Source organism: Condylura cristata, unplaced genomic scaffold (assembly GCF_000260355.1).
Source record: "Condylura cristata isolate star-nosed mole 26May11 unplaced genomic scaffold, ConCri1.0 scaffold00032, whole genome shotgun sequence".
Classification (NCBI taxonomy): Eukaryota; Metazoa; Chordata; class Mammalia; order Eulipotyphla; family Talpidae; genus Condylura; species Condylura cristata.
Genome location: NW_004567133.1, coordinates 8,815,053 through 8,832,200, shown reverse-complemented (window position 1 = coordinate 8,832,200; position 17,148 = coordinate 8,815,053). Strand labels below are relative to the sequence as shown.

The following is a 17,148-nucleotide window of genomic DNA, read 5'->3' as shown; positions in this document are numbered from 1 at the left end:
TCTGCCGCGCCATGTGGTCACCTCCGGGGCAGGCGGGAATCGAACTCATGTGGAAGCGGCTTTAGATTCTCAGTGCTGTGCTTTAACCAGCTGCGCCACCAGGGAGGACCAACTATTTGGATATTTAAGACAATGTTTTTATTTTAAGGAAACATACAATGAGGTATTTAAGCAAAAGACATCATTACATCTGTAACTTTCCCCCACCCCACCCCCCAACCCATGGCTCAAAAAGAGAGTATAACAAAGAGGGGGAGAGGAGGTGATAAAATACACTGTAAAATGCTGACATCTTAGGGCACCTGGGTTTTTAAGGATTTTAATAGAGTTCTCTGCATTATTTGTGCAACTTTTGTAGATTGAAATGACTTCAAAACCCTAAGTTTACACAATTTTTTCAAGAATTTCTGGTTTGTCTAAGTTGCCCTTTAATAGCAAAACTGTTTGTTTTTTGTCTCTAATTGATCTCTTTGCCCAGTATTTTCATTCACCTGTCCAATCTATACTTACTCAGATCCCACCACCTGCAGGCAGCCAGGAGATTAACCAAAGCTGGTGATCAACAACCCTTAGCTTCACCAGTGCAGTGAGGGAAAGCAACATAAACGCACACTGAGTGCCAGGCCACTACATCACAGTAATACTAGTGGGCCCAGATTTGAAGCAGAGGTTAAAGCCTCCAAGTCTGTCAGCAGAGATCACAGAAGATTCTAGAGCTCAAGATAAGCCTAAGGAAGTTCCTCTGGCCAAAAGGAATGAGAAAAGCACTTCAGAAAGAAGAATCAGTACGTGGCAAAATGCCCCCTGGTGTGAAAAGCATGCATTGCTGCTCTGAATCCTAACGTCCTTGCACTGAGCCCAGCGCTCTGTTGTGCCTGAGCTGTTCATCACTGGAGTCTAATGGAGAGTCGTGATGGGCATGCAGAGAAGGAGTGGTAGGCAACTCGGCTCTCCTCTAGTAAGAGAAAGTAAAATAACCACCACAAGGCTGGTAGAGTGGAAGGCTCAGCCAAATATTTTGAAGTAAAATGAACAGTAAAGGTTAAGGAATATATAGTGCAAAGAAAGAGAGGTCTAATTCTCAGGTGTGTTTTCAGAGACTAGATGAAGGTGGTATATACCTACGTTAAGAAATACAAGAGGAGAGTCAACTTTAAGGGGGGAAACAAAAGAAAATTAGGTTTTAAACAAAGTTTGGAGGTTGACGGACCACCCAGGTGAAGACACTAAGCGTCTGGATGTAAAGGCCCAAAAGAGAGATGCACGTCTTCTTAGAAACCCATGGGGTGTGTGGGGAGTGGTAAAACCGCGAGAGTTGACTAGACACTCTACAGGAGCAAACATGATGGTGTTGAGGACGACAATGCAGCTAAGATAGGCTGGGGAGCAGCAGAGTCGGCCCCAGGCCTGAGAGCCCACTGGCTCTCCTCCCTTGGGCTAATGCAATTGTAGTGTCCACCTCTGGAGGCCTGTCCACAGAGCTAGTCTGACCATTAATAAAACTCCAAAAGAGCTTCACTTATTTCTCTTTTTTTGCAACAGTAAGTATCTCTTTAACAAGTCAGTAAGTGGGACAACTGGATAGCCACATAATAAAGACTAAAGTTGGATCCTTATCTTAGACCATAAAATTAAATTTAAATGGATCAAAGACCTAAATAAAGGAGATAAACTATATAACTTTGAAAAGAAAACACAGGGATAAAATCTTTATGAACTTGAATTTGATCTTTATGTCACTTTAAATGTGACAGCTTAGGAAAAAAATAGTAAGTTACATTTCGTCAAAATTAAGAACCTTTGTGCACAAAAAGATAATACCAAGAAAGTGGCAAAGAGACAGCCTGTGGAATGAGAGAAAGCGCCTAAGATGAAGAATATATGAAGAACTCTTACAATTCAACAACAAAAATACCACAATTTGGGAGCTTCTATATGACCCAGCAATCCCATTCCTAGGTATATACTCAAAGGACACAAAAACACTGATTCAAAAGGACACCTGCAGCACCCTCCATGTTTATTGCTGCTCTATTCACAACAGGGAAACTGGAATCAACCCAAATGTCCCAAAATAGAAGACTGGATTAAAAAGATGTGGCACATATACACAATGGAATATTACTCAGCAATCAAAACAGATAAACTCATGACATTTGCAGCAACATGGATGGAGCTGGAAGGGATCATACTTAGTGAAATAAGACAGAAAGAAAAAGAAAAATACCAGATGGTTTTACTCATAGCTGGAGTGTAAGGAATTGGGGGGGTGAGGAGGAGGAATAAAGACAAACAAATGTAATTGAATAAAAATGAAAACAATAACTAACTATAAACCAGAGACATTTCATGGGGGTGGGAGGGGGTCTGAGATCGGAACTGGGGTGTGAAGAGTGCACTGGACTGTGGTGATGGTACACAGGTGAACTGGTGGTGCAAAGCCCATGGGATTACAACTGAGATGAAAAAATACACAAAATGAAGAATGATGTAAAAGGATAAAAAATGTAATAAAAAAATTTTTAAAACTGTATTATTATATCTTAAAAACATACACATACACAATTTGAAAATGGGCAGAGGACTTGAATAGATATTTTTCAAAAGACACACAAGTGGTCCACAGCACATGAAAAGATGTTTTGTATCACTTGTCATCTGCAAAATGCAAGTCAAAGCCACAATGCAATATCACTCCATACCCTCTAGGATAGCTAGAATCAAAGTCAGATAACAGAAAATGTTGGTGAGGAGGTAGAGAAGTCAGAATCCTCACAAGCTGCTGGCAGGAATATAAAATGGTAAAGCAACTTTAGAAAATAGTCTGGAAACTCCTCAAATAATTAAACACATGACCCAGCAATTCAACAACCCCAATGTCCATTAGCTGATGAATGAATAAACAAAATGTAATATAATTTGTTTGACAAAATATGCTTGACAATGGAATACTATTTGGCCATAAAAAGGAACAAAATACTGATCTATACAACAACATGGACAAACACTGAAGCCACTATATTAAGTAAAAGAAAGCAACCACGAAGATCACAGGTCACAGGATTCCATTCACAAGAAAGTCTACACTCGGACATGTATATACAGAGAGGAGAAGAGTGGCTGCTAGGACTGAGAGGGAAGAGGACCTGGGGGGAGGCGCTAGTGACATGGGGCTGGAGAAGTGATTTCTCAGGAGAGCAAACAGCAGGGAGTGCATAAAAGCACGTGGCACGGGAGAGAAATAAAGAGTAACTTGGAATGGGATGCATGAGGAAGGAGATGAAATATAGTGGAGAGGCTGGAAAAGTGGCCATGCCCTTTCCAAGGTGTTCAGATTAATCTCGACAAGGGGAAGCAGTGGTGAGGTAATACACGTGTAACAGACCAGAACTGTAGATCAGAGTAAGAGTGCAGCATGTGGGGAAATAACTAACCAAGGAAAGCCTGAGGGTAGAGACACTAGTAAACAGGTCCCTAGAAAACCCAGCTGAGCCTGGTCTGCACCATATCAGTGGCAGCAGATGAACAGGAAAATGCAGTACTTCTAAGTGATTTGGGACGGGGGTTCTAAATATGAGCGAGAAGAGCTTGGATCCAGCCAGTTTAGTTGAAAATCAGGATGATGGCACTGTCAGTCTGAGAAAAACCCAGGAGCGGGGCTAAGAAAGGGGAGAGTGAGGCACCTATCAGACTTCTACGTAGCAATTTCAGCCAAAAGACATCAGAAAAGGATCAGAAGAAGAGTAGGGACTGGTGGAACAATTCTAAAATTCTAAATTTTAAATTCTAATTTTAATTCTAAAATTCATAGCCCCAGGAAACACTGATGAGACTGGGCAGAGCAGCAGTTCTCAAAGTTCGGTGTGCAGCAAAACCACCTGTAAAACTAGACTGCTGGCTTTGCCCCAAAATTTCTCATTTGGCAGGTCCACAGTGGAGTCCAAAACATCGTGTCCTTAACCAGTTCCCATTACCTTAACCAGGTAATGATGATGCTCTGAATATTAGTAGCGTAGAGCAAAAAGAACGGGAGCTCTGGAACCCTGAAGAACACTAAGGGCAGGAACCAAGTTTCAGTTGCTGGCAAGACTCAGAAGAGGCCCAAAGCGCAGCGGGGGGACAGGCTCAGCTCCGACTGCGGCCCGCTGCAGGGAAAGGACTGCACTCCAGAGCTTTACTTTCTTCTGCTGCCTACCAACGAAGTGTTACATGCCTATTTCTTAGAAGCCAGTATCAAGAAAACATTCTATGGCAATGATTTTAGAATTCAGAAAGCAGGCATCAAAGCTGACAGCAAAGATCAAAAAGCAATGGCAGCGTGTACCCCCCAGTGCCATCACAGGAGACCAAAGAGGCCACTCAAGAGAGGACACAGTCCTAAACCTGAGTGAGAGCCCCGCTGCGGACAGGGGCGGTTAGGAAGTAAGGAAGTCTCACTGAAACAGAACCTACTTCCAGGGACCGGATCATCATTAACTGTATACACAGCACCAAAATGTGTCCTATGTATTTTGCTACAATTGAATAAAACTACATTAACATGTAACTGACACCTAAAACGGTAGACAGTTGCTGAACCCGCAAACACAGGTAGAATGATAGAAAATAGACTCTCACTCACCTCTTTGGCTGAGGATTCCTTCAGGCCTAAATATTTCTGGAGTCTCAAAGGCAAAAATGCAGTCACTTTCGTGGACTGTTTCCAGGTCATCTGTGTCACAAAAGGAACGATGGAACCCATCATAGTACATCTCTGTTAGCACGATCTGAGAGTGAGGAGAACACAGAGTCGGGAAAGTCACCAGACTTCACCTCCTGGTCCTACTTCGAGCTCCCCCACATCTTCAGGCCCGTGCTGACTGCGAGCCCCTCAGAGAGCCCACACTGTCTGCCTGTAGGAAGAGACTCCTGGAAGCGCAATGGCCTGTGTGTATGTACCACCACACTCTGATTTCAGAACACCATGGCACTAAATCCAGAGTGTCCCCAAATGTTGAAGAGCCCCAGGAGATTACAAAACCTTGTTCCCTTCAGGGGGAAGAAACTAAAGAGGGGTGGAGAGGCTTGCCCAAGGCTATACGACTGGAGCTCAGTCGGACTCCAAAACTCGGTCATTTAACTTTCTTCTTTTCAAGTCAAAATATGTGCAATAACCACAGATATTTTAGTGGGGGGGAAAGGGAATCAAGTCAAATGTTCCACACCAAGAGCCAATTACATTGTACCTGACTGAATTATAAAGTTACTTCAAAGAACTATACCTATTTATCACTAATGAAAAGATGCCCTGAATAAATGAAAGAGTGATATGTGTAATGATTCCACTTCCGCAAAATAGCAAATACCAGATACGCACAGGGGAAAACACGGATGAATATGTAACAGTGTTAGAGCTAATACTAGACGTGTACTTTCATTTTCTGAACTGCTTGTGAAATGGGGAACATTTTACAATGAAACATAAAAACAAAAGATGGGGGGGAAAAAAAACAATGAAAACATTTAGGGACTTCATTTCATGCTCAGCAACATTGTTCAGTGAAAAGCTCTGGATGTGACATGAGAGGTTCCAGTCCTGCCCTGCCACCAGGCAGCCCTGTGAGCTTGAAGCAGTCACATGACTTTCTGGGCCTCCTTCAGATTAGGGGGCTGGACTGGACCTCTAAGCCTCTCTACTAATGCAAGCAGCGTAAGCCTATAAAGTGGCATATTCCACAAACAATCCAAAAATATCTGACACCATTTTCCTACTAATGATTTTAATAACCATGCTGTTTTTCTGCAGATGAACATGTCAGTATAATCCACTTTCTCCAGCAAGCTGAGGTCAAAATCAAACTTATGATTATATCACCCACTTAAACTACTTGCAAATAGAATCAGGCAGCACTAGAAACTTTAAAGATACAACTGGGTTTGTCCTAGACACACATCTAAGTCTCTCTTTTCCCTCATCGTGAAGGGAAAAAAAAATCAGTAAGCTCTTCAAAGAAAGAAAGAGTATGAATATTTTGTCAATGCACCAATACTTGCCCTATGAAAATTTGAGCTGTACTCTATTAGGGCAACAGCACTGGTTGTATTTGTTTTACTTTGGTAACTTCCCAAATGAGGCCACATGAGGCCAAAGTACAAAGCACCTTTATTATTCCGGTGACTGCACAGCATTTTCTCGAAACTATCCAGGGAAAAGCTATTTAGCCACTAAATGAATCATCTTAACTAAATCTTAAATAAGAAATGTTTTTCAAAGTAAAATCATAGTGAAATGAGTAAAAAAGTATGCAAAATGTGAAGTCGTAAACAGGCTAACAGTGTTTTCGGTCTATTTAAATGTAATGCCGTATCATTAATTTACCCCCAAAAGATAGGAGAGGGCCACAAGTTTCTTTTCTCTCATCTGGACAAGGTAAGAGCTTTGGACAGCTGTCTTCAAGGAACAAACCCAGCTGAGCACCATGACGGAGAAGAGCTTTGAAGAGCCACTGACTGAAACTTCTAAGCCTCTATGAACTTCAGGTATCACAGGATGCTCTTCCTACTGCCCACATAAGCACCCATAAGAAGGACTTATGGGGGGTTAAGTAACTGTGCTTTACAAAGGTCTTGGTGTAAAGTCACAGCTTCTCAATTTAAAAATATACATAGTTACATTAAGCATGAAAAGTTTTTATGTGTATTTTTCTCTTTTGGGTCTTGATTTCTTCACCCTTAAAGATCACTGGAAGAAACTGACCTTAAATTTCTATCTAATCATGTTTGGCAGAGAACTGTTAAGAAATTCCAGGAGAACAGAAAGCAACACTTTTGCAGCTCACATGTAATCCATCTTAGCAGACTTATTACCTGATCAGTGGGGATTTTTGTTTCCATAGACACTGCTTCCCGAAGTCTGGCAACAGTCCCAGACAAAGGCACGGCCACGCCAATCCGCATGCAGTGAGAGCATTTCCCTTGATACACTACGGTGACATAGAGAGGCCTGTACAGATCAAAGTCAGATTGTCTCATTAGTCGCTTATTTCAACTAAAATATAGAAAGCAAAACAAACTTCATCTGAAATCACACAAAACTGAGGCTAACCCACACCTTTACCTGATTCAGTCACATGGAAAAACTGCATTTAAACCTAAGTGAAACTATCAAACAATAGTCAGGAGATATTTGGAAGGCCCTCCATGGTGGCGCAACGGGTTAAGGTGCAGCACTGTGAAGCTATCTGCAGCCACAGCAGCTCTAGTTCAATCCCCACATGGCACAGACCTCTCCTGACCCACCCACTGCTCCCCTCAGCAGGGTATTTCAGTCAATCCACCTGTTCTGCTCCCCACTCTGTCTCTGGGGAATCCTCTGACCCCAGCACCTCAGGCTCTTTATGCATAAATAAATCTTTAAAAAAAAAGAGCGCGCGTGAGACTTAGGAAAGGCAATCATCATTAAAAACTTTTTTCTTCAAAGCAGCATAAACTCCTAGAGTAAATCTTAAATTGGAAATGTTTTTCCAAATAAAATCAAAGTAGTGCACTGAGTAAAATTAAGGTCAAGTCACAAATAGGCTAACTGTTTTTTCTCTAGAGACGAGAAGGTAGGAGCCAGCCTTCCCCTCCCCACTCGCAGAAAGTAGCTGACCAGCTAGACAGACTGGCCAGCCCACCACCTGCTCATGCTGCAAACTCAGAGCTCCATTCATCTCCTACCCTGTTATTTACCTAAATAAATAAGAGAACATAACAGGAGCCCACAGAGGAAGAGGAACAGTGCACTACCGGAATATACAGTCTTAAGTTTATTAAATCTGTTCTTACCTTGTGTGGGGTAGAGGAATTGGCAAAGAAATGCAGAGGAAGGGGTCAAAGGTGTTGCTCTGCTTCTGACAATGAGGACAAGTCAAAGAAGATCTTCAAAATCAAAATGGGAAACATGGTAAGACCACTAGAATTATGTCAGATGAACCACATAAAGGAAAATCGGATTTGCTCATACCTGTACTGGGCTTGAAAAAGTTCCTGTACAAAAGTGCTACAGACTGGAAATGATGGTCCCTCAGGCAGCAAGTCGGTCTCAGATGGTGGCTAAAGAAAAGAAAGTACAATTCATAGACTCAAAGCACCAAATTCTTGATTGAAGATGACCCTTAAAAAATCACAAATACCTGTGACTTCCTTCAGAGACTACGTGTTAGGCCCCGAATGCAGGAAAGGCCTCTGCCCAAGGAAGCAGACACAGCTGCCGGACATGGCCACAGGCTAACCTGTGCATAGGCCCTCCCCAGCCAGCTTCCCCTCTCCACCCCATCCAGGCATTGGGCACTTTCCTCACATCAACCAAATGAGGGCTGCAGCTCCTCCCCTTGCTCCAACCACTGAGTGCCTTGGAGGCAACTGCTGCTCCTGGCCACCCTGCTAGGGCACCTCCTCACCTTCAGAGGAGGCTGGCCACTCTGCTTCACAGCATGATTGAGGTCTTCATGAACTCGGTCCAAAAGCCACAGCAGAAATTCCTGGGCATCGTGCTGGGAATTTCCCCGGTACTGCAATGCATTCTTTGATACAATACTCTAGACAGGTAAACAAATCAGTATGAACAGTTGGGAGTTCCTTGCTTTGGTAATAAACCCCTCGTAATCTCAAAGAGGGGCACAAGTGTGTTACAGAGTAGTTCCAGGAACGGCTCTTTTCCAGTAAAAAGAGGTGTTCACCCTACCAGGAACATGTCCCAAAACTTTAAATGCACCTACTATACACAATCCCATTTACAGGAATACCTCTAAAGGAGACTATTAAAATAGCTGCCAAACTTCAATGTAGACATTTATTCATCAGGCTTTGTCATAGCAAAAAACTGGTAATAACTTAAGCATCTTTAAAATGAGAAGTGGTTAAGTAATGAACTCAATTTTGGGTTATAAGCCAAAGTATAAAATAAGTAAGTCTATACCAATGTCAATTACTGGCTATTCAAATTAAGTAAGTGTATGGGAGAGGGGAGGAAAGGGAAAGTCTTCCTTACAATGAATTCCAAAACCCTAGTGTGGGGGTGACCCCTCCCCGAAAGCCACTACCACCAGGGCTGAGCTGCCTCTGTGAACCTGGGCTATGAAAGAGCAGTGAGCCGGTACAGGCTGTACCTGAGCTGGCTAGTTAGGACCATGGAACCTGGAGCACACAGCCTGGAATCAAATCTGTCCCGCTATTCACCACTTGTGAGGGCTGGGCCGACTCCTCCCAAAGTAATAAGGACAGTAATCATTTAGTGTGATAGGTACCTGAAAATGCCCGCAAAGCATTTCACATGTAAGTGCAGTATGACTTGAAAGCAAGACGAAAGGAGGGGAGACAACTGCACAAAGGGGGAGCAGTCAGAAGACAACTGAGATGAGGAGGCAAGAAGTAGGGCCTCAGCTAGGGTACTGAGGTCAGAAATAGGAAGGCAGGTCTGAGATACAGGAAGCAACGCAACAGAATTAACAGGATTTGCGACGTAATGAATGTGCAGAAAAGAGGAAAGAAGCATTAGAGTTATCCGAGTATCTAATGGTCTCATCAAGAACAAATAAAATAGGACGGGAAGAGGGTTAGGAGTTCTCTTCTCAATTCCCAACATCTGAAGTTCTGTTGAATCTTCAATCAGAAGTGTCTGGTAAAAACAGAAAATCTAGAGCTGGGGCTCCATGGACAATGTGTGTTAGGGGTAAAGATTTGGGAACCACTAGGCAGGTGTGGTAAACAGTACGGCTCACACTGTCCAGAAATAATCATAAAAGAGCAAACAGCCCTCAGAGGAGAAAGAGAATGCGGTCAAAGTGTTTTGTCAAAAATTCGGGAAAATGGAGCCCCAAGAATCAAGAGGAGATAGCTACAAGGGAGTGATGGAAACTGTCAAAAAGTTGAAGAATGATACAGGAGCCAAAGAACTAAACTTTCAGCCTGCCCCTCTATTTTCCAATAGAGTGACAGCAGACCAAGATAAGAGTCAGGTTTGTGATTTAATCATGAAGCAAAGACCTCCAGCTCGGTGGTCTCTTTAGAGGTGAAGGATGATAAAAAGTTAATTTTCAAAAAATCTGGAGGTTCAAATTAAGGGGGAAGAACAAAGGGATATAAATGAGAGAGAATGTGGCAGTACCCCTGGCAAAATTAAGTAAGTAAGCTGAGCCAGGGAGAGGAAGGACACCAACCAGAAACAAGGCTTCAGTGAGGGAAGGGTGCCGCTGGGCTGTCAAATTAAAACGGTGCACAAGAGGAGGAATCGGTGTGGGGAAAAGCCTTTACCACTTACAAAACTTCCCCCAGAGGTCAGATGCTCCCCAAACCAACAAATCCAATTTCTTCTTAGTAATCTTCCTCAATATCCCTATAGCAAGTTATATACTTGACATCTTACTCCACCTTGAATGGTTTGACTTGAGGTCTTAACTGTCGTGTAGAAGTATATAAACCGGAGCCACTGGTTTGCACAATGGAAGGACGTGAGCTACAGCAGAGAAGGTTTCTAGTGGAGAACACTGATCAGTAAGAACATCAGCACTTAAGGTGAAGAGAATCAGGCGACTGGTGAGCCCTAGGAGCTCAGCCAGGAGAACCTCCAGGTAGAGGAAGCAATGATGTGACCCACAACAGAAAAGCATGACAACACTGAAGTCCTTGGGAATAGCAAACGAAAAGGTTGATTGCCTATGTGATTTCACTGAAGCAGAGTAATGATCAGAGAGGTAGAAAAGTAGAAGTGGAAATAAAGCTGAATGGTTGCAAGGAGACCACTTTTCCCAGCCTAGAAGATTCCATGCAAAAGAAAGGAGGGCAGAGGGGGTGTGCATGCTGAGGGAAGACGCTAACAGAAGGGCGCTTGGAAAATGCTTCTTCAGTAAGGGAAGAAGGTATTCAGAAAAGATATAGAGCAGAAAAGAAGGAAGGAAGGAGAGTCATGGATTCAGATGAGTGATATTAATGAGATAGGAAGGGAAACTTCGTTCTTGCTAGTTTGTTTTATTGTTTGTTTTGAGGAGGAAGCAGAGGCCCACCGCCCAGAGGAAGTCTTAGGTATAGCAAAGGTAAAGGCCAGGGCACTTGAGGCACAGGGAAGGTGGAAACAGCAAACTTCTGTCCAGGACCCTCTCACTCACTGCCAGTGTGGGGGCAGGGAGGGACAGGTGCTCAGGGTATGCACCCTAATAAACAAATTCGCTGAAACCAAGTCTGTGTTGTGTTTATATACAGCATCTGACAAATTTCACGACGGAGACGTTAATTCTTTATTAGGACTGCACTCCATGTGGTCTCTGCTTCCTGTCAGTGTCACTTCAATTCGTCCAGCATCTACCCACCAACCACTGTGCAGTAAGCACTGTGCTAACAAGGCTACTTACTCAGCAGGACTTCTGCTGGGCACGACCAAACAGGCCACAGGACTTCACCACCCTCCGGAACTGGGGCAAAAGCTGTGCTGGGTCAACCCCACCCAAAATCACTGTATCACAAACAAAAAGGAATTTTACAGGAAACCTCACTGAGCACACAACACACACGAGTGCTCCTCTTCCACTTTTAACCCCTTCACAATGACTTCCTCCCACTACAGATAACCCAGGGACTATTAACTCCAGTTTTTCTCTAGATGAAAAGTAGAACAATCAAATATCTATCTTGAGTATGTCTTACAGAAGAAAGGAAAATACCAGAATCTAAGAAACCTGGGTTTATGCCCTGGTTCTGCCCCAAACAAGTATTTAACCTAAGGCAGCTCGCTGAACTCATGATCCCAGGTTTCCAGGACGCACGACCACCACACTCCAACCCTTGCCCAACTTCTTCCATATTAACACAGCAAGTGGTGTGGTTTTTGTTTGGGGCCACCTCTGACACTTACCACTCTGTTTATGACAGTTTTCATAATCAAAAGCCTAACTTGATGTCCTAAAATTAATCCTTTTTTGCAGGTTTTTTTTTTAAAGTTGACTATCACTGGACGATGTGATCTAAAACAGAAATATTACTATACCTAATAAATCATTTAAATATGTCACAGCTATGAAAAATAAAGAGTATGACCTGTATTAAACTTAGCCTCATTATATAAATATGCAATTCATATAATTTATAATATTGCAATTTACAGAATTTAAACCATACCTATTGACTTAAATCTTATACATCTTGGTATTCTAACATGAGATAAATCAAGTACAGGTATCCCCTGCATTCAAGTTCTCATGATCAAATTTATAAGTGAATTTTCCCCTACCCCCACTTCCGCCTTAGAATGACTCTTACCATCCAGTAACTAAATGATAAAGTGGAAGTCAAAACACATTTATAGGGTTTTCAAATTTCATATGATTTCTCTTCACCCTTCAAATAAAACTTTAAGGCCTAGAGCTACAAACAGAACATTTTTTTCCCTTAAAAGAAAAATGTTTTTTTCCTTAAAGGAAAAAAAATAAATAAATAAACGAGGTGGAAACATGGCCCAGAAAAGAAAAGTTGAAGTCTGTCCAAATGGAGTTATAAATCAGACATGTAGTTCTTCCCAGCCACAGGACCCTAAGAAAGCAGCAGCAGATTTGGGCTCTAGGGGAAAAAGAGGATTAGTTCAAGACCTCCTCTACCTGAAGCCAGGAAGGCCACAAAGCAGTGACCAGGGTGGTTTCCTCAAGGGGACTGAGCGCGGTAATACTGCCTGACCTGGCGGGTCAGGACGTCGCGTCACTCTTCTGAGACTCAAAACAAATCCCCTATCTCCCCTGATTCTACACCAAGATTGTGGATAAGAAACAGAACTTGGACCTCAATTTTAAAAGAAGGGAAGGAATTTGGAAAGACAACAGCATTTACATTTAAAGAGGAAAAGTGAACAGCTGGGTTCAGATAGTATCTACAAAGGAAATTTGGTCCTTGGACTGTGGTAGAAAGAACAGAATGATAAGCATTTGAGTTTCATCTTCTAATTCTGACTTTCTGGTTGATCACCAAGCAAGATGATGAATAAATGAATGAAACCACAGAAGGTGAGACGGCAAATGGATGAGTACTATCAAAGCAGGATGGCCATGAGAAACAGTAATGAGTGGTCTCAGAAGAGCACCCCAAGCCAGGACAGGGTGCAGCTCTGCTCAAACAGGGCTCTCTGTGCCCTGCATCCACTCCTTCCTGCTGGCCGCCTTCTTCAGCAGCGGGCTAGAGCTGGCATGCACAGCCCATCCCAGGGGAGAGGAAACCACCAGGAAAGGAAGGCTAAGAGTGCTTCCATCCGGGAGGGAGAGTCATCACCGTGAGCGTAGACAGTGACACACACAACTGCTCATGTCTGGCCACAGGGAAAGAGGTTACTTCCAGCATCCAGCTCCTTGCTCTTCACAGAGAGATGGGCCTAAGAGGACCACCAAGTGCTCGAGCCCAGGTGTCCCTGTACCTCGTATTCAAGTTCTCACAATGCAAACTCAGGAGCCATATAGATAGCAAGCGACAGCTACACTGTTATAAGACTTAACTCTGGTTATTAAACAAACCTGTGTCACAAGGACTTGGTGGCAGGAATGTGGCAGTGAAATAAAGACTAGAAAGTGATATATAGCCTAAGTAAAAGAAAAGAATGTAATAAAAATTGAGAAATGGTTATTGTATGTCAAGAAACTATAACTGTGGGTGAAAAAATGGTCAAGACAATAAGGCCCCATGTAAAAGGGAGAAGTAGCAGAAGGAATATACCACCAGGAATTCAACCACATAACAATGAGCAGAGTTCCCAGCAGATCGTAATTACAAAAGCAGGAATTCCAGTAGCAAGAGAAGACCTCCACAGTGGATGGAAGTTTGCTGGAAATACAAGAGGAAAGGAGGCCTGAACCCTGAGCACCTGGGTGGGGGGTGTCGGGGGTGGGGGAGGCACGACTCCTTTACTTGGTCTGCGTTTTCTCTGCACCTCGGCTATATTTCCTACAAAATGAGGGTAATAATACTTTCCGAAAAAGCATGCTGTGAGGCTTTATGAGGTCATAAAAGCATTTTATAATACTACAACTCTATACCGATACTATTATGTAAGTTGTAAAAATCAAGGAGAAAAAAAGAAGTACCCTATGGTACTATATAATCCTGGAAAATGCTGAAGAGAAAGAACAGGGTGTTTTCTCCTGTGTTGCCCCCCCAATCCAGGCTGCATAACTGAATCACCTGGGGAAGTTTAAAAACAAATTTGGAAAACCACGTCCTGGCAGTAGCCCAATGGTGCTGATTTAATTAGTCCGGTAGCGTTTGATCGCTGCTGATTCTTTACATGTATTTTCTTTTTAAATAACTGTACTTCTAATGTGAAGTTAACATTGGAAATAAGCAGTCACGTTAGAAAAGCTCTGAAGTTTCACTTTCAAAAGCACTAAAACTTGTGGGAGGTTCTTTAGTCAAAACTGTATTATAAGACTTATTCACATCTTATTCATCACCAGGGCACAATAACCCCTCTCTGCCTCTCCCTTAGGCACTGACCTGGAATGTCTCTCTTTTCAAAGTTGCTTCAGGGTACCTAGCAAACACAATAGTGACTGGAAAGTTGATGTTCAAGTGTGTGCAATGTATCCAACACTACACTATCTGCTTGTGTTACTGCCTAAAGATTTTCTCATAAAAATAATCCCTAGGAAATTCCCTATGCTGTATCATTATTATTAAAGATTTAAAAAACTCAGACTCAGAAGTAATGTGCCCAACCTCATCTGATTAAAAAAAGTCTTAAAACATTTATGTCCATGTCCTCCAGTAAATGACTTTCCTTCCCCCCACATGATGAAGAGCTTAAGGTTCTTGGTCCTGAACGTCAGTTCTCAGCGCAGACATGAAACATGTGCTGGGACTGAAGGACAGCTGCGTAAGCCTGAGGCTTCTGGGGGTTATTTGCTTTTAAAGAAATCCTTGTTAATCAGTGTTTGTTTTGTTGTAATTTACATTTTTCCCTATGCCTGAAATATGGCCCAGAAACAAAAATGCAGTTTGCCTAGCTGAATGTCACTATTTAGGAGCAGGGGACCTGACCACATGGGGTGGAGCTGCAGCATGTGAAGAATGAGGCCCCGAGTGTCACCACGGCCTTGAGAACCACATCTAACCGCCCCCCCCCCCGCCCCCGCTTTGGGGTGTGTGCTCAGCTCCCAGGGAGCAGGCTGCTCTGCCTGGAGCCCAGTCCTAGGCTGGCCCACCCTCCCACTTTCCTGAGGGGCCGAGCCCAGTCCACTCCCAGTTAAGGTCTGCTGGGACCAACAGAAGAGTTTACATATCCAATCAAGTAACTCAAGAGTGCCTTCTTTTTGGTCTCCTTGTCATTTTCTAGCACAACCTAAAACTCATTCCCAACACAGCAAAATAAAGCTTTTTAAAAGCTTTTTTCAGTGGAGAATGGAAGAACTTTTGGCTAACAAGTAACAAACGAAAAGACAAACACCGAAACCTTATTTAATAAAAGCTTATCCTATAGGAAGTGGCAATAATTTTCAATGGCTGAAAGTCAAAACAATAATCTAAGAAATTATTATACATTCCTCCTATGGCACATTATAGTGCTTGAGAGTTTTAGAAAACATAGAGAAATAAACACATAATGAAATTAAGTGCTACATCAGAACTTGCTTTCAAACTTTTAAAAAATATTTTTAAAGAACTTTTGTTTTCTAGCCTTCGAAATACATATATATATATATATATATCAAAACACTAAATCATCCAGTGTTTTGGCCAGGAAACCCTAATCTCATGCACAAAAAGACAAAGCTGGCAGAAGAAACAAGGAAGAAAACATATCTAATTTCTAACTGATATGGGTCACAAATCCCAGAAGCTGAGGCTGCACTAACATACTGAGAGCTCCCTTTTTCTCTGTTAAACAGACCTAGGGAAACATAAACACATATATTAATCCCAAATCCAAGCCCAAACCAGACTGTGGTTCTTACCACTTGGGGGAAAAGTGACAATAACTAACATCAAAGAAATACGGAGAGAGAGAAAGTAGCCTGTGCCTATGGTCTCCCACCAGGGGTCTTTTCAGGCCACCTGGCTTGCCAGATGGGAGGTGAAAAATCAGCCTGGAATAGAAAAGCAGTGTCAAGCTTCCAGATTAAAAGGAGGGAAGCAGAGGAGGAGCAGGGCATGGCTCATGAACTGGGCCCAGCCCTGCTCAGGAACCCGAGTACAAGCAAGGCTCCTGGTGAGTGGCACTCCTATTTATGGTGGCAGTGACGTGACCTGTATGTCCTCAGAGGTGGCACCAAGTGGGAAAAGGAAGGAGTCAGGGAAGCGTGAGCTCAGTCATGAGCTCCCCCACAGTCAAGCATGCATACATCCCTTCCATATTCCGTGTGTGTGAACACACACTTTGCTCACACGCACACACAGAGACAAAAGAGATATCCTCTTGATTATGAACATATTGATATTTGATGATACATAAATCTAAAAATGTTTCTGATCAAACAAGACATTCTGGAACTAATCTTCCTTTGAAACAATATTCTATTACTGCATTTGTAAGCTGAAATATCAACCAGTAGTAACCATGAGATCATATTCATAAACAGAATCTAGCCAGTTTCACCATAAGTTATGCATCCTTACTGCCATCCACCCAGAGCACTCACAATGAACTTTCACTGCTGGAGATGCTCTCAAGTCGTGGGCCAGCCACACAGACTCACACCTAAACTGCAGGCAGCGTGACGCCTAAGCCCCACACCAGCGTGTCTCCAAATCAGCCGTGGCCTCCACCCATGCTTTCAACCCTCCCCACAAAAGTTAGAAGAGTGCCACAAACCAGCACAGGTGCCAGCATCCAGCTCACCCTTGCTCTCAGCTTCTCCTAGCAAACCACAAATAAGAACCCCTAGGGTAGACCTGGTCTGACCAGCCCCAATCTCAACTAATTCTAGATGGCTCCGGTCTTGGCCATCTGCCTGTAGTGTAGGGAAGAGTATGTGAGTTGACTGACAGCCAAGAAGCAGGTGAAAACAGACTAATTCCCTAACTTATCAAAACATTACTAACAGATAGGCCTACTTTATAAAGAACAGAGGAAGTTGTCCTACCTCACTAGTAATCAAAGAAATGCAATATGAAACAATGATATGCTACTTCCCACTTATCAGCCACAAGATTTTTTTTTTTTTT

The 17,148-nt window shown here is 42.9% G+C and overlaps 1 protein-coding gene across 1 annotated transcript in view; it reads right to left on the bottom strand.

The window, feature by feature from the left end:
- USP31 (ubiquitin specific peptidase 31) overlaps positions 1-17,148 on the bottom strand; it is a 72,057-nt gene that overhangs the window by 35,075 nt on the left and 19,834 nt on the right. The window contains exons 3-7 of the mRNA XM_004692071.2: positions 8,421-8,558; positions 7,985-8,073; positions 7,807-7,899; positions 6,847-6,982; positions 4,622-4,766 (exon numbers count right to left, since the gene is read on the bottom strand). Of these exons, the coding sequence (XP_004692128.2) occupies positions 4,622-4,766; positions 6,847-6,982; positions 7,807-7,899; positions 7,985-8,073; positions 8,421-8,558 (601 nt within the window). The remainder of the gene's footprint in view (positions 1-4,621; positions 4,767-6,846; positions 6,983-7,806; positions 7,900-7,984; positions 8,074-8,420; positions 8,559-17,148) is intronic.